The sequence below is a fragment of the Cucurbita pepo genome, chromosome 2, assembly GCF_057944985.1.
Source record: "Cucurbita pepo subsp. pepo isolate OVF chromosome 2, ASM5794498v1, whole genome shotgun sequence".
Lineage (NCBI taxonomy): Eukaryota > Viridiplantae > Streptophyta > Magnoliopsida > Cucurbitales > Cucurbitaceae > Cucurbita > Cucurbita pepo.
The window spans coordinates 15,044,738-15,064,879 of NC_141799.1; the positions used below are offsets into that span (position 1 = coordinate 15,044,738).

The 20,142-nt window shown below is 34.0% G+C and overlaps 3 protein-coding genes across 5 annotated transcripts; all 3 read left to right on the forward strand.

The window, feature by feature from the left end:
- The first annotated feature begins 3,232 nt into the window (after positions 1-3,232).
- On the forward strand, positions 3,233-7,025 carry LOC111789183 (pto-interacting protein 1). 2 transcript variants are annotated; one of them, XM_023669856.2, is made up of 8 exons: positions 3,233-3,408; positions 3,940-4,036; positions 4,218-4,468; positions 4,557-4,683; positions 4,864-5,137; positions 5,666-5,798; positions 5,935-6,021; positions 6,594-7,025. In XM_023669856.2, the coding sequence occupies exons 2-8, from the start codon at positions 3,952-3,954 to the stop codon at positions 6,726-6,728; spliced, it is 1,092 nt and encodes a 363-aa protein (XP_023525624.2). In that variant the 5' UTR covers positions 3,233-3,408; positions 3,940-3,951; the 3' UTR covers positions 6,729-7,025. The 2 variants fall into 2 exon arrangements, with proteins under 2 accessions (XP_023525624.2, XP_023525623.2); XM_023669855.2 differs by having other exon boundaries at positions 3,234-3,408; positions 3,945-4,036.
- Positions 7,026-12,100: 5,075 nt separating this feature from the next.
- Positions 12,101-15,239, forward strand: LOC111787724 (delta(24)-sterol reductase). 2 transcript variants are annotated; one of them, XM_023667759.2, is made up of 3 exons: positions 12,101-12,276; positions 13,118-14,391; positions 14,541-15,239. In XM_023667759.2, exons 2-3 carry the CDS (start codon positions 13,144-13,146, stop codon positions 14,994-14,996), a joined length of 1,704 nt encoding a protein of 567 aa, XP_023523527.2. In that variant the 5' UTR covers positions 12,101-12,276; positions 13,118-13,143; the 3' UTR covers positions 14,997-15,239. The 2 variants fall into 2 exon arrangements, with proteins under 2 accessions (XP_023523527.2, XP_023523528.2); XM_023667760.2 differs by lacking the exon at positions 12,101-12,276 and adding an exon at positions 12,743-12,987.
- Positions 15,240-16,108: 869 nt separating this feature from the next.
- LOC111785536 (anamorsin homolog) lies at positions 16,109-19,667 on the forward strand. The gene is made up of 8 exons (XM_023665932.2): positions 16,109-16,251; positions 17,033-17,174; positions 17,853-18,016; positions 18,099-18,197; positions 18,494-18,653; positions 18,749-18,885; positions 19,052-19,126; positions 19,269-19,667. Exons 2-8 carry the CDS (start codon positions 17,042-17,044, stop codon positions 19,305-19,307), a joined length of 807 nt encoding a protein of 268 aa, XP_023521700.2. The 5' UTR covers positions 16,109-16,251; positions 17,033-17,041; the 3' UTR covers positions 19,308-19,667.
- Positions 19,668-20,142: the final 475 nt, after the last annotated feature.

Sequence of the window (20,142 nt, forward strand, 5' to 3'; positions counted from 1 at the left end):
ATTACGTATCTTATATTTTAATTATTGTACTTTTTAATGTCTATATTTTGTCCTCGTATTTTTAATAATTTTTAAAATTAATTAAATAAATAAAATTATACTAAAAACTAATAAAGATATATTTTTTATTTTTAAGATTTATTAAAGATATAGAAATTAAGTTTAGATTAAAAAGTAATTAAATTAAAGATTTAAAATAAAATTGTAGAGAATTTTAATTATTATATTGCTTGGAAAATTCTTCAACGAAATAGAAAGTCATTTTTGTGTTTACTACCTATGGATACTAAGTGTCACAGTCATGCTCGTTCAAGGTATGTTGCACATGGCCGCATGCCCATGACAAGCCTAACCCTTTATGTCTTTTCATATTCTAGTATTTTACTTTTGTATTTTTAGGAGCACGAGTTTCAGAAATATCATTTCTAGACATGTCAGACATGAAATGCCTCAAAATGTACTATAGGAGAATACAATTAGTTGTCAACTTCTTCCTACCCAAGGTTATATATTGTGAGCCGTTGTTATTTCTCTCTTGCTTGCTTAGACAACGTCTCTTTCGAAAATCTCTCTCTGCCCTCGTTTTCTAAAACCTTCTATTAAAACCGAGGTCAGAGGCTCGAGCATACGTCGCTTGGTCATAGACGACACAATAACGAATTGGCTTAGCTCACTTGTCGTTGGAAAGTGAGTGCTGCACAATCGCAAGTCTCATGCCATCAAAAGTGCAATTGTGACACTAAGCTCACTTGTTAGAGAGAACGACGTCGTTTCGTCAGTATATGTCATTAAGAAATATTTAGTCTAATTAATTAAGGTAAAATAAGATAGCCGTCAAATTTACTCGACATCATAATTTGATGATAGATTGTCGTATTGAACAAAAAGGTTAAAAAAAAAAAAGTTAAATTACATATTTAGTCCTTGACTTTTATATTTGTGTCTAATTGACTTTTGAACTTTTTAAAAAACTGTCCAATAAATTACTAAACTTTTAATTTTGTGCATAATTTTCTAAAATTAATTAACTTTATTTGACATAAATTTTAAAATCAATAGATATTTTATATATTTATTTGTCAATATTGTATCAATATCGATTGTACGATCCCTATGTCATCTATTTCCGATTAGCCCCTCGTTGCATCACATTAAATAACAATCTTTTTAATAATAATAATAACGATATTTTTTCTCCTAAATTTTGAGTTTGATTTTAAAAAAATTAAATTTGATACCTTAGTCTTTAATTTTTTTTTTAAATATAAATATTTAATATATAAATTTTATTGATTTGAATAAATCTGGACACTAAATAAAAAATTAAAATCTAAATATGGAGCGCTAAAATTGTAATTTAATTAAAAAATCACAAAAAAAATGCCATTTATTTAATAAAAAAATATTTACTACCTACACCAATAAGGTGTACCTTTCTTTTTGGGTGAGAACGGGGACCACATTCAAGTGAAAGTGATTCTGATAATAGGATGACTAAGAAAGACTTAGAAATGAAAGTTACTATTTATACCAATATGGTGTACCTTTCTTTTTCGGTAGCTCGATCATTGAAAATTACACGATAGCATTGAAAACGACCCTTGAAAAGGTATAAAAAGATTAGAAAATTTATCTTTGAGCCTTCATTGATACGCTTTTCTTGCACATGTCTATTACTTACAAACTTTATGATGAGTCGGCTATAATTTATAGCTTGATGGTACCGTACAAGTTGTGGCATCTTTAGTGGAGCTCGAGACGAAAAAAAAGGAGAGCTTCTCAATGCTCCTAGAATAATAAGATGCTCGACTTTGTAACACTCGAGCCATTCTACCCACGAGAGTAGCATTGAGGCATTATAGAAGAGTATCTCAACGTTACATGAGAAAGCCAAGACGTACCTCGACGCTATGGAACACGTGCATTATTTGATTTTTTGTCTGTAGCATCAAGACAATGGGTCAAAAAAATTTATAATTTTTGCCGGCAAGGGTACAACGTCGAGATACTAGTTCTAGCATTTCGATTAAGTCGAGTTTTTTAAATATTTAAAACTCGTTAGATTAATAAAAAAATAATAATAATAATAAAAAATATTTTCAGGCTGTGCTTGTTTATGGGCTTGGATCAACACAGTAGTAGTCAGCCCATCAAATTAACATTCGTTTATTGTTATTATTATTATTTTGTTTTTTAGAAAATAAATTAATAATGTTTTTTGAAATTGATTTATTTTATTTTCGAAAAATGATTAAATATCCATATTTTATTAAAGATAATTTTAAATAATTAGCTGAAAATAATAAAAAAAAATTATTAAATTCGTAATTTGTGGGAAAAAAATAACTTCCATTCCAATAAGGTTAGTTGAAAAGACAATTCTCGAATTTGGTAGAGACCGAGTCAACATCCTCGGTAGCTGAAATTTCATGAACTCAACCAATCATTTCTTGACACGTGGTAAATGTCTTTTTTAAATTTCCACCTTGGACCATAACGACGCGCTTGAAGACCAGGCGTGAAAGTCAAATTCGACAACCTCAAAATGAATAAACAAATTAATTAAACAATTTCGTCCTTTCAAATTAATAAATTTTTAATTCTTAAAATAACATAAATATAATTAATTATTTATTTATGAATATAATATTGAAAAGTCTTCTTATATTATTTATTAAAAGACAAGAAAGAAAATTCATAAAGTCTTTGTCCCTTTTTGAAAACAAATAAACAATTGCTGTTTCTTTGGATATTTTCAACTTCAACCGTCAAACAATCAAACCGCCAATATATAAAAATAAATTAAAATTAATTAATTTATTTTAAAGCCTTCGGAGTATTTTTTTTTATAGGAGCCTCGAGATTTATGGAGAATTCGCTATTGTCATTGTCCTCCTCTTTCATTTGTGTCCGATCGTGAAACTGCCGGTTGAACGTCCTATGGCGTGTTGCTCCGACCCGAGCTATGCAACAACTGCTTTAAAATATTATTTTAAATAAATAATAATAAGTTAAATTTTTAAATATTTGGAAAAATTATTGACATGTGAAAGTATAGATTCATGCACTATAAAATATATATATAAAAAAATCTATGGAATTTATTAATTACTTTTGGATTGACCAAGACTTTCAATTTAAAAAATATATATATATATATATATATATATATATATATATATATATAAAAGAGGGAAAAAAGGAAGGCAATAAAGACCCTTTGAGGAGGGAAGAAAAAGCTACTATAGAGATAAAGTTTACAGAATAAAATACGCAGCGCAATCTTCGCCGGAGCTCGGATCACGTAGTACCAGAACGACGACAAACAGATACTCTTCTTTACATTTTGTTCTCACTCCGATCGAAGCTTTCAACTCTTGAAGTTTGTCGGATTACTCTGTTTTTCTGGTATAGATGGATCCTTTTACTGCTATCAAGCTCTTGCTAGTTTTGATTCTAGTGGTTTCGATTTTAGTTTGTTGTGTTCTTATGCTCTTGGTGAATGGTTAGGTTTTGTGGAAATTGGTGGCGATGATGTTAATTTTGATGAATTTGAGTCGATTGACTTGTTGTGTCTTGGCTTATTATTATTATTTTGTTTTTTTGTCGGTTTATTGGCTGCTACTTGTTTGATCTGGTAATTAGACGGTTGAACTGGACTGAGTTGATGCGTAGCGGCAGTAGCGTGTGCTGTCATTCTTTGAGTTGGAAACGATGAAATGATTCTGCTGCTTTTTGTTGTTTGTGGCGTTTGGAGGATTTGATACATTTTAAGATTTTGAACTTTTGGTGTGATTAATTTTCGGTGGAGTTAAATTTTTTTGAAAATTGATGTTGAGACTTTTGGTTCTTAAATTTGGTTTCAAGTATATGTAATTTTATCTATTTCATAGAGATGCTTTCTCCTTTTAAAGATGACTTAATGAGGACTTTGGTCAGTTTAGGGAAAAGATGAGCTGCTTTCGCTGCTGTGAGGAAGATGAAATTCAGAAAGCAGCTGACAATGGAGGCATGTATGCAGCAAAAAACACTTCAGGTAATCTGTTAGCACCATGGGAAGATTTGGAAACTTATCTAGTAACAATTAAAAGGATTTTTTTCAATGTCATTTCTGTAGATTGCAAAAAACGTATTTTCCCACTTATTTCCCGTGATTTTGCTCTCGAAATAATGTAATTCATTAGTTCGTAATTTTTATATTGAATATTGTGTTACAGGAAACAATGGAGGTTATCATAAACCCGAAGCTGCACCAGCAGTCACTCAAGCTGTCAAAATGCAACCAATATTAGTGCCTAGCATACCCCTCAATGAACTATCGGAAGTAACAGACAACTTTGGAAATGATGCTTTAATTGGAGAGGGTTCATATGGAAGAGTATACTATGGGTTGCTTAAAAGCGGGCAGCCTGCTGCGATCAAGAAGTTAGATGCAAGCAAACAGCCTGATGACGAGTTTCTAGCCCAGGTTCATATACAGAGCAAAAAAAAAAAAAAAAAAAACCCCACTTTTCATCATCTGTACTTATCAAGTCTAAAATATGATAAATGTTTAGGTCTCCATGGTCTCAAGGTTGAAGAACGAAAATTTTGTTCAATTGCTTGGTTATTGCATTGATGGGAGTTCCCGCATACTAGCATACGAGTATGCTTCTAATGGATCACTTCATGATATTCTTCATGGTACGTATAATCATGATTCGTGTCCCAACTTTACTGGTCAAAAACTTTTAAAAACTTGATATGTTTTTTAAGTTTACATTTATTTTTCTGTACCTATGTATCATAAACATCTACTACCAGATATCATTCACTGTTTTTCAAGTTATTAATCTTATGTATTGTCATGCACTTTTTACATAGGAAGAAAAGGTGTGAAAGGAGCCCAGCCTGGTCCCGTTCTATCATGGGCTCAACGTGTGAAAATTGCTGTGGGGGCAGCTAGAGGACTTGAGTATTTGCATGAAAAGGCCGAGTCCCACATTATCCATCGTGATATTAAGTCCAGCAATGTACTTCTCTTTGATAATGATGTTGCTAAAATTGCTGACTTTGATTTATCCAATCAAGCTCCTGATATGGCAGCACGTCTTCATTCTACCCGTGTTCTTGGAACTTTTGGTTATCATGCTCCTGAGTAAGATGTCTATCTCTGATCAATTGCGAAACTAAATTTCAAATGGATTTTACTATTATAACATTTTCTATTATGAATTCTATATTTTTGGCTTCATTGGATTTTGACTTAAAATACAATTCTGCCTACTTCACTGTTCACATACAAGAAAATAATTACATTTCCATCTCCAACCGTATTTCTTGTGAGTTTTGACGTAATCTCATGTTTAGTGAACCAAGAAACTTGCAAGTACCTGATCAATTGTGCCAATGTCTAATATTTCACCTTTAGTATTTCCAGCTGCCACACCTGGAAGAGAATTTGTAAACCCAAATTATTATTAATCAGATGACTGTATGTAGGTGAATTCTCTGATAATTGGTAATTACTTGGTAGTTTCTTCACCTGGGATAGAACTGCATGTCTCTTTCCCTTTTGTATTCTTCCATTTTTCTCAATAAAATCTTGGTTTTCTCGTTAAAAGAAAGAATTAATGCATTCCTCTTGAGCCAGAATAGTTGTTTACTTTGTTTCTATATATTGCAGATATGCTATGACTGGTCAGTTGAATGCCAAGAGTGATGTATACAGCTTTGGTGTAGTCTTGCTTGAACTCCTGACAGGGAGAAAACCTGTAGATCCTACGCTACCACGAGGACAACAAAGTCTAGTTACTTGGGTGATTTTCTTTTGTCCTTCTTCCCTTTGGCTTTCACTTTTTTCCCTCTTTTTTCCTCTCTTCCCTCCTCAAAATTGGATTATATATTATCTCCCCTGCATGCAAGTTAACTTACAGGGTTATCTTAATGTATTAGGCTGCACCAAAACTCAGTGAAGATAAAGTTAGGCAGTGTGTCGATGGAAGGCTTGGCGGAGACTACCCCCCAAAGGCAGTAGCAAAGGTAATTTGAATAATGCTAAGCAGTTCTCCATTTTTTTTGGACTTGGGAGAGGCACTGGGATCTCCTTTTATCTCGAGGGAGTTTTGTGTTAGGAACCATGACTCTCCACAATGGTATGACATTATCCACTCTGAGCATAAGCTCTCATGGCTTTGCTTTTGGTTTTCCCAAAAGGCCTCGTACTAATAGAAATGTATTCCTTACTTATAAATCCATAATCAACCCCTTAATTAGTCGATGTGGGCCTCCTCTCCCATCAATTCTCAAAGTCTATACTCATATGATGCATTATGAAGAAATCATTTAAAAGCTTCTTTAAGAAGCTAAATTTTCTATCAATCTTATAGTACATCTCATGAGCTACCATAACTAATAAAGTGGTTGCCAATTTTTGGAATCTAATTTTCCTTGAGAAAGGAAGACCAGGAACATTTTTTTTTTTTTCTGAGAATCTTAGAGAGAGAGAGAGAGAGAGGTGGGAATGAGGAGGTTGGCGAAGAACATGTTTATTTATATTGCCATATTTAATAAGTTGTTACAAGAACCTAATAGCTAATGCAACGTTATTGCAGTTGGCAGCTGTTGCAGCCTTGTGTGTGCAATATGAGGCAGATTTCCGGCCAAACATGAGCATTGTTGTCAAAGCCCTTCAGCATCTATTAAATGCCCGACCTGTGCCTTCTTCTGGTGATGCATCAAACTCGTGAGTTCTATTCATCATCAATTTGCACACAATCATATAAGAAGGAAATTGCATCTGAAGGAAGCTAATTAGTGAATTGTTTGGATATTTTTTTCATCACATTTATATTAATTCACGTGTTATAAGTCATCTATATTGTGGAATCCAATATTATTTAGTTGTAAGAATTGCTAGAGTGGGATAATGTATATAGAAACTATTGGCTCTTCTGCTCTGACTTTCCATATGGCGAATCTGCAACTTCAGAATTTGTTTACAAGGACTCATCCAGCAACTTAAAGCTAAGTTTTATTCTTTTGGATTGAATTGAATTGAATTGAATTGGAGTCCTTCCTTTAGTTGGGTCTTCTTTTAGGCCCTTTTTATCTCTCCATCTTTCTCAACAAAAGTTTATTTTCTGTGAGTGGAACCCTTTAGTTGGGCCTTCTTTAGGCCATTACATAGCCTTTCATATACGAAATTTTGTTTTTGGCATAGGAAATAATAGAATCGATCCCTAGTGTCACGGTTATGCTCGTCCGAGGCGTGTTGCCTATGACCGCATGCTCATGACAAGCCAAATCCTTTATGTCTTTCCATGTTGTGGTGTTTTTATTTTTGTATTTCTAGGAAGTATGACGTTTCAGAAAAATCTTGTTTAGGCCTGCCCGATAGTTATAACTAGTTGTCAACTTCTCCCTACCCGATAGTTATATGCAGTAAGACGTTGTTGTTGCCTTTTACTTACATTCCCATATAACACCAATTTCAATTTCTCAAATCTTGCTTTCGAAATCTCTCTGCCCTCGTTTTCTAAAACTTTCTTCTTGAATCGAGGCCAGAGGCTCGAGCATACGTTGTTTGGCCGTAGGCAATGCAAGAATGAATAGGCTTAACTCCTTTGTTGCTGGAAAGTGAGTGCCACACAATCGCAAGTCCGCTTTCAAAGTGCGATTGTGACACCTAGGACCATATTTGTAATAGTCCAATCCCATTGCTAGCGGATATTGTCTTATTAGGCTTTTTCTTTCTTTTATAAGAATGTAGAAACATCTCCCTACACCTATCTTAAAAACTTTGAGGGGAGAAAATATCTACTAGTAGGCATGGACCATCTTCCACACCTGGCTTAAAAACTAGACAAAACTTTGAGGGGAGAACAATATCTACCAGTACCATCTCCCTACACCTGTCTTAAAAACTTTGAGGGGAGAACAATATCTACCAGTAGTGGGTTTGGACCATCTCGGGGAGAACAATATCTACCAGTAGTGGTTAAAAACTTTGAGGGGAGAACAATATCTACCAGTAGTGGGTTTGGACCATCTCGGGGAGAACAATATCTACCAGTAGTGGGTTTGGACCATCTCCCTACACCTGTCTTAAAAACTAGACAAAAACTTTGAGGGGAGAACAATATCTAACAGTAGTGGGTTTGGACCATCTCCCTACACCTGTCTTAAAAACTAGACAAAACTACACCTGTCTTAAAAACTAGACAAAACTTTGAGGGAGAACAGTCTTAAAAACTAGACAAAACTACACCTGTCTTAAAAACTAGACAAAACTTTGAGGGAGAACAGTTCTACCAGTAGTGGGCTTGGACCATTACAAAATTCTTGTAGAGAGACCATTTTTTCTTATTTATATTTCCTTTTATTAATTTTAGGCTCAATTAATAAAGTACTCTTGAATTTTTCACTCTATCTCAATAATATTCCTAAACTTAAAAAAAAATATTTAATAATACCCTTAAATTTAAAAAAAAAAATTAAAAATACTCTTACCATAGTTTTGGATGGAATATATTTTTAAATTCTCAAAAGTTTTTAAACTTTTTTAATAACTTTAAAAACACCTTTAATTTCTTTTAAAATAATAAAAACTATTGAGATAATTTATGAAACGTAGTTAGTCTATATTTTTCTAAACTTTTTAATAATGGTTAATGGTGTTAATGGTCAAATAAAAAATAAAAAAAATAATATCAATGACTTAAATATATTTTTTAACTTTTTGAAAAGCTACGTTGATTTATGAGAAAAACGTTCAATATCGAATGCAATTCAATTTAAACGAGTGGAGATATTGTATAATGTCAAGGCTACCGCGTGTTAGATTCAAATTTCAAACCCTTATAATAGAACCTCGAGACTAGAACATTGAATATACCTTGCATGAGCCGAGTTAACCTAATGTTCATCTGTCCCTTTTGTTTTTATCTAGTCTTTTTTAGGCCTCCATCTGTATCACATGATTTATGAACACAAAGAACAATAACGCTACACGTGATGAAATGAAAGTCATAAAGATGTTATATCACGTATCACGTTTTTGTAAAGAGTTCTCTCGTACAACTTGAAAACAACAATTAAAATACCTTATTAATAAAATAAAAAACAAACGAATAGACGATTAAAAAAACATTAAAAATATTAAATTTTTTAAAGAAAATAATTGAACAAAATTAGTCAATAAAATTATCGATTTTCTAATTACTTTGTTGAATCCATATCGTCAAAATTTAAGATCTCGACGATCTTATTTATTTATTTATTTCATAAAGTTGTAAAGCGAAAACATAATGTCAACCACTCCCATTATTCTAATATGAAAACCAATATTACTTTCTAAAAAAGTGTAATTAAATGAAAATTTCTAAAATATTACAAAAAAAAAAAAAAAAAAAAAAACCATAAATTTATTTATTTATTTATTTTGCTTTTACCCTTTATTTTTTTCTCTTGTCTTTTTATATGTTTTTCTCTCTCCTCGCTGTCAATTGTATTTTTTTAATTGAAAAAAAAAACAATAATTAAATACATTGATATTGATAAATAATTAAGAGAACCCAAAATTTCCGAGTTGTTTTCATGGATCGTATAATCTTAATCGAGCTCAATTTGATCCTTTTTTAACCTAACATGAAAAGAAATCGACGAAATCCTAAATGGGTCATATAGCCCCCGAACGTAAACTCTTCCTATTTTGTAAAATCTTAACTAATTTAAGCATCATAATAATATATTTTTATCATTGTGGTCGTATAAAAATTACCTACATTACTATATGAATAGAATAAAATATAAACGTGTTTTTATAAAATAAAATTGTTATTGATATTATCGTGTAGGATCACGTGTCTTTCGTGATAAACCAATCAATGAATTTTATTTTATTTAAAAAAAATAAATTTAATCATAAATATAAATGGGTCTAGTCGGTATGTTGTCTTATTATATAGATCATGTCTCGTCGAGGTAGACGAGAAGGAACCCGATTTCTAAAAGCCATAACCAACTAGGCACGAGACAGCTCGATAAATTAATTTATATAATTTCGCTATAATTAAGGGACTAAATCATTGAGTTGTTTTATTATTATTATTATTATTATTATTATTATTATTATTATTATTATTATTAATATTATTGTTATTGTCGAGCTGTCAGTTGCTTGTAGCATTGGAATTTTCTTGTTTTCGAATATTATATATTTTATTTTTGGATTTTTATTTTTATTCGAAATCTTTTTTATAAATATATAATTGGGATTGGAATCTTAATTTGTTACCTAATTATTCGCTTTTTAATTTTCTTTAAATTATTGTATTTTAGAAATATAAATACTTTGGATTATTTGGACTTTTTAGATTAAATTATATATTTTATTAATTAATTTTATATTTATATTTTAAATTATATTCAGTACATAATCGAACACATTATTGTAGTACCACTTGTCACAATCGCATTTTTTGACGGCAGCAGACTTGCGATTGTGCGACACTCACTTCCCAGCAACAAGTGAGTTATGCAAATTTGTTCTTGCGTTGCTTATGGCCAGACAACGTATGCTCGAGCCTCTGGCTTCGGTTCAAGAAGAAAGTTTTAGAAAACAGGGACAGAGAGATTTCGAAAGAGAGTTTTGAAAGCAAGATTTGAGATATTGAAATTGGTGTTATATATGATGTAAGCAAAAAAGGCAATAGCAACGACTTACCCAATAACCCGACTACCTAATACAAATTACAAACGGGTTGAGTTAAAAAAAAAAAAAAAAATCGATTCACGTTTGAAATTTTTGAAAATTTAAACCCATTTGCAGATTGTTATTTTTTTGTCCGGTAACTTAACCAACTAGAAAGTAGGGTTACAAATCCAACCTTATCCTGCTTTTAAAAATATTAATAATATTTAATGTTTATAACTAATGTTAATGATGCGTTGTGATTTGTAAATGTTCGATATTAAAATTTTATGATATTTTAATTATTAATATTATATTTATTGTGAATAACTTTAGTTTTTTAAATAGTAATTAAAAAAAGAACAACCCGACCACCCAATCTAACCCAGAGATAGAATACGGTACAGTTGTGAGTTCTATTTGAGTTGTTCGAGTCATCATCAAGAAATCACGGGTACGTAACACTATAAATATTACTCTAAATCACAAAACCCAACACATATATTTAATCTCTAAACTTAAGAGGTCATTTCACGATTAAGTAGCGACGATGTTCGTGATGAATAAAGCCCAACAAACAACTAGATGCAAAGCAAATACATACCTTCTCGAGTCAAACCGATAGATTCTCCCAACTTAGCACGACTAAATAAAATATATATATCTAACAATCTTATCTTAAAATTGATTTATATCAAACTAATATCATCTTTAATATAAAGTTAGCTCGACTAAATAAAAAAGCATCTAACATTCATATCTTAAAACCCGCCAACTTTAATACAAAGTTTGACCTAGAGTTAATAATAATAATAAAAAAATAAATAATATTTTTTTAGAGAATACGTAACATACTCGTCTACTTTCTTTAAAAATTATTTTTATTACTTAATTTTAACAACATTTTCTAAAATACCCATATTTAAATTCACGACTCTTAAGAAAGAAGTAATTATAACGTCTCTCACATGATAAATTATTTTATCGAGCTGGTAAAAAATATTAATGGTATTTTCTTCTTAATTATATATATATATATATATATATATATATTTATTTAGAGAATACTTAACCTACTCGTCTATTTTTTTTTAATTATTTTTATTACTTAATTTTAACATCTTTTAAAATATGATATTTTCTTATTAATTATACGGATATATATATAATTATTGAAAAAAATATAAAAATATATTTATAAGTGAAATTTTGCTGTCATATTTAGAATAATAATAATAATAATAAATATAACGACCACGTTTGTTATACATTATAATTTATGTTTTAATTATCTAAAACAATATTTTTTTTAATGAAAAAATTGGATTAAAATATTTAGAGTGAGCTGTCAAGGGTTGAGAAAAAAAAAAAAATCAATAATTAAAACAATTATATTTTATTTAATATTTAAATATTTTTCTCCCGCTTTCATTTGCTTTGCTGCCAAAAACAGTTAAACTTCCGGCCACTTGGCTGCTCTTCTCATTCTGCTTCAATCCTTCTCATATCTATAAATTTTTCACTCACATTTTTGTTTCTGGTTTATGTGTTCTTGCAATCTTCCTCTGCAGATTTTTTTTTCTTCCTAGCTCGGTGTTTTCTAGGTCAGTTCCGATTCTCACCACTTCGTTTCTCATTTTCTTCTCTTCAATCGTGTTTGGTTGCTGAGAAATTCGAGTTTCTCTTGCTAGGGTTGTTTGTTCTTGTGATTTTTCGCTTTTCTACTGTTTTTTATTACGATTGATGTTTGTTTATCAGTTTTTGGTGGCTTGTTCTCTCTGTTTTGCTTCTGGAGGTGAAAGAAATTGAAAGGGGAAGTTTGCGGGTTTAAGCGTTGGGTTTGATTTTCCGGGAAAGTGCTTGAGATTCTGTTAGAGAAAGTTCTGGATAGTTAACTTTGTGCATTACACAGTGAAATTTTCCTTTTCTCATTGATTGTTGTGCTGCTTTTGTTTTGTCCTTATTGTCATTATTGAAATGAATTGTCGTTTTCCCCAACTTTCCATGTGGTTGGTTTGTAATGTCTTCTACTTCAACAACACATGGGGTACTAATTGTTTCTATCGTTTTCATCAAATGATAGAACCAGTTTTGATGTTTTTCCCTATTTGTGTTTGATGATAGAACCTGTTCAAGATCCTTTTATCCTCAAACTTTGCCGATATATCTTTATGATCACTTAAACTGTCACTGGCTTGATTCCACTGTTCTTCCTTGATTTGTCTTTTTCAAATTTTAGACACTTTCATGACGATTAATTTGTTTGATCTATCAAAAATTCATCATGCATAGCCAAGAACAACTTTCTTTGCAGGGTAATTTCAATCCTAGTTGAACAATTCTAAGGATTTGTATTTACAGTTTATTGTCATGAAGAATAACTTGTAATTCTGGAAAATGATGAAGATTTTGTGAAATCTAATTCGCTTAGCCTGTGATTATCAGGAGATAAAGCATCTTGATTCGCCATAATGTCAGACGTTGAGGCCTCCAAGCCACAAAAGAGGAAGAAAGGCTGGGTGGACTTTTTAGTTAATTTTCGATGGATTCTGGTTATTTTTGTAGTTCTTCCGTTCTCATTCAGTTTCTACTTCATGCAATATCTTGGAGACAAACGATCTGAGAGGAAGTCCTACAAGCAGCGCCAGATTGAACATGAAGAAAATGTCCAGAAAGTTGTTGAACGCCTCAAAGAAAGAAACCCTTCGAAGGATGGTCTTGTCTGCACGGCCCGCAAGCCTTGGCTTGCGGTGGGAATGCGAAATGTTGACTACAAACGAGCACGACACTTCGAGGTTGATCTATCGGCTTTCCGCAACATACTTGACATTGACAAGGAGAGAATGATTGCAAAAGTTGAGCCCCATGTGAACATGGGACAGATATCTAGAGCCACAATTCCCATGAACCTTTCACTCGCAGTCGTTGCCGAGCTCGATGATCTTACTGTTGGTGGCCTCATCAATGGCTATGGCATTGAAGGAAGCTCCCATATCTATGGTCTTTTCTCTGATACAGTTGTGGCCTATGAAATTGTTCTTGCAGACGGCAGGGTCGTAAGGGCTACCAAGGATAATGAATACTCTGATCTTTTCTATGCCATCCCATGGTCTCAAGGGACTCTTGGTTTTCTTGTGTCTGCTGAGATCAAACTTATACATATCAAGGAATATATGAAGCTTACATACACACCTGCCAAAGGCAACCTACAGGAGATTGGGCAGGCATATATGGATTCATTTACACCAAGAGATTTAGATCAAGATAACCCTGAGAAGGTCCCTGACTTCGTAGAAACCATGATTTATTCTCCTACCGAAGCCGTGTGTATGACAGGAAGATATGCATCCAGTGAAGAGGCCAAGAAGAAAGGGAATGTGATCAACAGCATAGGCTGGTGGTTCAAGCCCTGGTTTTACCAGCATGCACAAAAAGCACTGAAAAAGGGGGAGTTTGTGGAGTATATCCCAACAAGAGAGTACTATCACAGGCACACTAGATCTTTGTATTGGGAGGGAAAGCTTATTCTTCCGTTTGCTGATCAATGGTGGTTCCGGTTTCTCTTGGGATGGATGATGCCTCCCAAGGTCTCTCTGCTGAAGGCTACTCAAGGTGAGGCTATCAGAAACTATTACCATGAGATGCATATTGTTCAGGACATGCTCGTTCCTCTTCGACGAATCGGGGATACGTTGGAGTGGATCCACAAAGAGATGGAGGTAATTTCTTCTTGTGCTTTGAACATCTTACCATTCAAAATAGCAATTCAAATGAGAATTTGGGGTGTTTGGAGTGTTGAATTGGTAACAATTATACTACAGAACCAGGAGTCTCCCCTCATCTGTTGTTGTTTGTTTTGTCATTGCAGGTGTACCCATTATGGCTCTGCCCACACAGATTGTTCAAGCCCCCAATCAAAACAATGGTGACTCCTGAACCAGGATTTGAGCTGCAACTCAAGCAGGGTGACACCCCCTACGCTCAGATGTACACAGACATCGGAGTCTACTATGCTCCCGGAGCCGTCCTAAGAGGAGAAGTTTACGACGGCGTTAAGGCAGTCAAGAACATGGGGAACTGGCTCATTGAAATCCATGGCTTCCAACCACAGCACTCAGTGACCGAGATGACCGAGGAAGAGTTTTGGAAAATGTTTGAGCCAGAACTTTATGAGGTGTGCCGAAAGAAGTATGGAGCCATAGGGACGTTCATGCATGTGTATTACAAATGTAAGAAGGGGAGGAAGACCGAGAAGGAAGTCCAGGAAGCTGAACGAGCTCAACCTGAAACTGCTTACGCTGATATAGAGCAGCCAGCTGAGTGATGCTTTTGCATTCATAAACAAAGTAGCATTCTTGTTTCTCTCCTTCCCCCACTCTGTGTTATGGTCTCTGCATTTATTCTTCTTCTTTGAAATTTCACTGTTGCCTTCCCACTCCTTGTATCTTTCACTTCGTCTCTTACACTCTCATAAACACTTTCACGTGTATGTTAATTATGGTATTTGTATTGTATATTGTAATGCCAAAACTGAAAAAATCTCAATTTCAGTTTATTATTATTATCATTTTGAGTTCAATTTAGAGATCCCATCTCCGTTGTGCAGGAGAATAAAACATTTTTATAAGGGTGTAGAAACCTCTCCGTAGCATAGTACAGTATCTGCTAATGATGGACTTTAGCCGTTACAAATGATATCAGAGCTAGACATTGGACAATGTGCCAGTGAAGAGACTGAGCCTGAAATAGGGGTGGACACTAGATGATGTGTGTCAGCAAGGATGCTGAGCCTCAAAGGGAGGTGGACACGAGACGGTGTACCAGCACATACGCTGAGCCTTGAAAAGGGGTGGACATGAGACGGTGTGTGTTAGCAAGGATGCTGAGCCCCAAAGGGAGATGGACACAAGATGGTGTACCAGCAAAGACGTTCCTCGTAGGGGGTGGACAATGTGCTAACAAAGACGTTGAGCCCCAAAAAGGGTGGACACGAGACGATGTGCTAGCAAGGACGCTGAGTGCTGAAGGGTGGTGGACACGAGATGATGTGTTAGCAAGGACGTTGAGTCCTGAAGGGGAGTGGACATGAGATAACAATATCTACTAGCAATGAACGTGAACTCTTACATAGACGGAGAGAATGTTAAGAATACATATCAACGAACTAAACTCTACTCTGTTGAACTAAGCTCAATTTGACGACCCATAAACGATTTCCTCATCGAGTATTTAGATTTAAAAATTCAAGAATCGAAGAAGATAAGTAAGTTCAAATCTCCCTTTCGATCTTCCTCTTGTAATAGCTACACTTTTTTTTTTTACCATGGTTTAAGAAAAAAAAAAAAAAAAAAAACCAAACCGACCTATTTTTGGGTTGGTTCATAAAAGCCGATTCCAAATTGACCCAACCCAATCCGACGGTTCTATTCTACTTCGGCCCATTATTTATACGCCCAGAAAGAAGCGAAGTTTTCTCCCCAACCATATTTTTAGTTGTTTCTCTCACAATTTTCACTCTCTCTCGAAGTTCTTCTCGCCCACCGCCAGCCCGCCATTTTTCTTCTTCTTCTTCTTTTCCGGTATAATCTCATTTCTCTTATCATTATTTTAATTTCAGCTTCTTCAATGGCTACTAGTTTGTTTCAATTCTTCAGATTGGAGAAACCCTCTGTGTTATTTGTTCGTACTTTGTTCAATTTTTCAGTTTTCTATATTGATCATTTTTTGTGATTATTGGGGAATTGTGTTCGTTTGGTTTCGGTAGATAGTTTGTTTTTGGATGGGTATTTTTTTTTTCTCTCACCCTTTAGTTCTGCTTTTATCCAATGGGTAGCTTGGATGGAAAATTTATCGAAGAATTTCATTTCTGTAATCAAAGAAGGGACTATGCACTCTAAATAAGAGGACTGCAAAATCTTCTCTCGAATTATTTTGTTTCTGGTAAGTCATATTCTCTGAATGAAGATCCTTGGATGCTGGCCGCAAGTTCTTCTTGGGTTCTCTCTTGAATGGACTGTTGTCTTGTATAAGGGGCAACAGGCCTCTGAAGCAAGTAGCCTACACCCTGTAAAATAAATAAAAGCGAAATCATATTAAAGGAAAGATGATTGAACATTTTCTGGGTCTTGCAACATTAACACAGAGAGGGCACTAATTGGTCTTCTCTTCCATGACAAATTATAAGTTCTCTGAGTTTTTCAAATTTAAAATATTCATTGTAAAGCAATTTAAAATATTCTAGACTGAAGTTTGTTTTTTCTGATTACTCTGTTTTCTTGCAAAGTGAAGAGATAGATTCACTTCTTAGTTTGATCCACTTCTTTTTTGTGTGAATTGAGGTATATAAGTGTGTTATTGTAGGACATCACCATGAAGAGTGTTCTGGCAATTACGGATGACACTGTTCTGGCTACCAGCGTCATTGTTAATGCTTTACAAGAGCTTGGGAATGGAGATGTTGCAAACTATGATTCACAAATAATAACTCAAGCCTTTTCTCTGAGTAAGTTTTTTATGTCTACCCATGGGCTGTTCTAGTCCGCACTTCAATTCTGTGCGGTTTACATTTCATTTTGAAAGCTGAAGGTGTAAATTGTTGTGGTAGTGATGACATAAACTTATCAACACTGACTTATTTCACTGTTTTAATTAAAATTTTTGGTTCCCTAAAAGAAACAGCCTTACTGATAGTTGATTAGTGACTTGAAGGATAAAAAAGAGAATGTTATCAGCTCCTTTATATATTCTTTCACTAAATGAAATCGAAGATATATGTACACACACTCTACATGTTTGTCAAACTCTTCCTATATGATAATCCTGAAAGCCATAGCTTTCAGGGTAGCTTACTATAAATACCAGTGGTCAATGTCCTAGGCGAGATTTTTTGGCTCTGGTGTAGCAAAACTTGCTTGCAGATCCTGAAAGCCATACCTTTCAGGGTAGCTTACTATAAATGCCAGTGGTCAATGTCCTAGTCGAGATTTTTTGGCTCTGGTGTATCAAAACTTGCATGCAGATCAATGGATTACCAACTGAAACTGATGGTTTACTCTTAATTTCCTGTCGTCAAATATCCTCCTTTTTTCTATTTGTTTTATTGGTCTCATGCTCTTGAGGAGGTGATTAATTCATATGATATAATTTAGATGTGTTATTGATAGTTTTTGATTTATGATAGATAAGCTGCCACTTGGAGCTTCATCCATGGATGTTGTCATTTCTATCTGTAGATCTGCTTTTCCAAGTGATCAGATGCTTGAAGAAATCTCTAGAGTTCTGAAGCCTGGTGGGGTAATCTTTATTCACAAGACTTCACAGTCTGTTGCAGTTGAGAAAGATGAGGTAATTACTTAGCTAGTAATTTTTGGCATTTAAAATAATATCGATTACAGAGATAGATATATAACTAGTGTCTCTTTAGCAGTCCCCTGCCCTGGTGAGAAGATTACTTATAGCAGGCTTTCTAGAGGCTCAAGTAACCGACAAGAAAATAGTTTCTCCATCTGAAGTAGAGAATTTTGTGGTAAGATTTAGTTATCATTTAGTTTAGAGTCTCTAGACAGTCCCCCCACCCTGCCATCAGACAAAACACCACGCTACGTTTCAGTAATGTTGAAAAGTGGCTAGTCATTTATGACCAAACTACTTTGTTTCCTGTTGCTTCCGTCGACTTCTCGTTATAAAGATGATTGAAAAACATCTTATCTCCGGTCTCTCTTTAACTTCGGTTTTACCAAATTTAATGTTTGATTCTGTTTTTACATCTTGCAAGTAACGTTTTTGTGTACATTGTGAAACTTTTTTTTTTTTTTCACGTAGATAAAAGCAAAGAAGCCTTCTTGGGCGATTGGCTCCTCTTTTTCCATTAAGAAGCCAGCAAAAATTTTACCAAAGATTCAGATTGATGACGATTCTGATTTGATTGATGAAGATAGTTTATTGACTGAGGAGGATTTGAAGAAACCCCAGCTACCATTAGGTAAAAAATGAACTGATTGATATATACTATATTTGAATTTTATTTGATGGAATTTTCCGTATTAATGGCCTTTTACTATTTGATATGTTGTTCAGTTGGTGACTGTGAAGTTGGCAGTACAAGAAAAGCTTGCAAGAACTGCAGTTGTGGTAGGGCTGAAGCAGAGGAAAAAGTAGAAAAGCTGGGATTGACTTCAGATTTGTTGGAAAATCCTCAATCTGCATGTGGTAACGTAAGTGAAATTAATGATTGATTATTCTTATGTTTTTATTTTAAGCGCGAGTACTCGTCGTTTCGGCCATCAACGTTTTACCCTCTGTTCAGTCTCTTTGCTTTCATTTTCAACATCTACTTTCTCATTTATCTTGTCTGCATCTTAACGTTAATACCACTTGCAGTGTGGACTGGGAGATGCTTTTCGGTGCAGTACATGCCCCTACAAGGGTCTTCCAGCATTTAAACTCGGGGAGAAGGTAGGGAAAACCTTCATAACTTTCTTCACTTTTCAATGGAGTGTTGAGAATATTACTTCACGGGGTGGGAGGATTAGAAATTCCGGCCTCGCGGAGAAAGTAGCGATAGCCAAAGACTAAGTCGATTTTCTTTTTCATGCAGGTGTCTTTATCCGGGAACTTCCTTGCTGCCGATATATGACCTTTTTCTTGTTTTCTTTTGGGGGTGGAGGTAGAGTTAAAAAATATATGACTATTTTAGAGGTTGGTCGTTTCGGTACCGATCACCATTGTATCCCGTACGATTAGATACACATGCTGCTATGCTATTATTCCTGTGTTGTTGAAACATCTGGTGAATGGCGACCACTTTTCCATTATGATATTGGCTTAGAAACCTTGATAAACAGTTTACTATTGCCAATGGACAATCTTGTCTTAAAAGCCTTGATGAACAGCCATGAATATGCTTCTAGACATTATTAGATTTTCTAAGCTTTATGATGAACAACCAGCAAGATTTCTGTACTAGTTACAACTGAAGGTTGCATCACTTCCATTCCACAGTGGGTTGAGATTCTTCTAGTATTATTATGATATTATGGCCATTGATAATTAGGTCTGTTCTATTTCATTCAACTCTCTTACCTTTGTTCAGGCGGGTTCGATCTTTTATGTATTTATGAAAGGTGGATGAAGAGGCGGCCGCAATGGAGTGGAAGTCAAGTTGTAGGAGTACAAAACTAACCCATATTGCTCATACTTTTGAATCTAAAAGTAATGAAATTAAACTGTCATTCAACTCAGCAATCATATTTTAGTACAAATTGACATAAAAGCAATGTTATTTTAATACAAATTGACATAAAAGCAACTAAGCAATGATATTTTAATGCAAATTGAAATAAAAGAATAGGTAACCATTTAGATGAACGCAAAAAGAGTGGGTAGACATTTAGACGAACACAAAAATAGTGGGTAGATATTTATAAAGATGGCTTTATCTCACTTTCGTAGAGTCAATTCAGTGAAAAGAT

What these genes read in the sequence shown, in the direction of transcription:
- LOC111789183 (XM_023669856.2), top strand. Translation starts at nt 3,952, where the DNA reads ATGAGCTGCTTTCGCTGCTGTGAGGAAGATGAAATTCAGAAAGCAGCT. An exon ending in TTTGGTTATCATGCTCCTGA is followed by an intron (nt 5,138 to 5,665) that starts GTAAGATGTCTA and finishes TATATATTGCAG; the next exon opens with ATATGCTATGACTGGTCAGT. An exon ending in AACAAAGTCTAGTTACTTGG is followed by an intron (nt 5,799 to 5,934) that starts GTGATTTTCTTT and finishes TTAATGTATTAG; the next exon opens with GCTGCACCAAAACTCAGTGA.
- LOC111785536 (XM_023665932.2), top strand. Translation starts at nt 17,042, where the DNA reads ATGAAGAGTGTTCTGGCAATTACGGATGACACTGTTCTGGCTACCAGC. An exon ending in AACTCAAGCCTTTTCTCTGA is followed by an intron (nt 17,175 to 17,852) that starts GTAAGTTTTTTA and finishes GATTTATGATAG; the next exon opens with ATAAGCTGCCACTTGGAGCT. An exon ending in TTGCAGTTGAGAAAGATGAG is followed by an intron (nt 18,017 to 18,098) that starts GTAATTACTTAG and finishes TCTCTTTAGCAG; the next exon opens with TCCCCTGCCCTGGTGAGAAG.
- LOC111787724 (XM_023667759.2), top strand. Translation starts at nt 13,144, where the DNA reads ATGTCAGACGTTGAGGCCTCCAAGCCACAAAAGAGGAAGAAAGGCTGG. An exon ending in GGATCCACAAAGAGATGGAG is followed by an intron (nt 14,392 to 14,540) that starts GTAATTTCTTCT and finishes TTGTCATTGCAG; the next exon opens with GTGTACCCATTATGGCTCTG.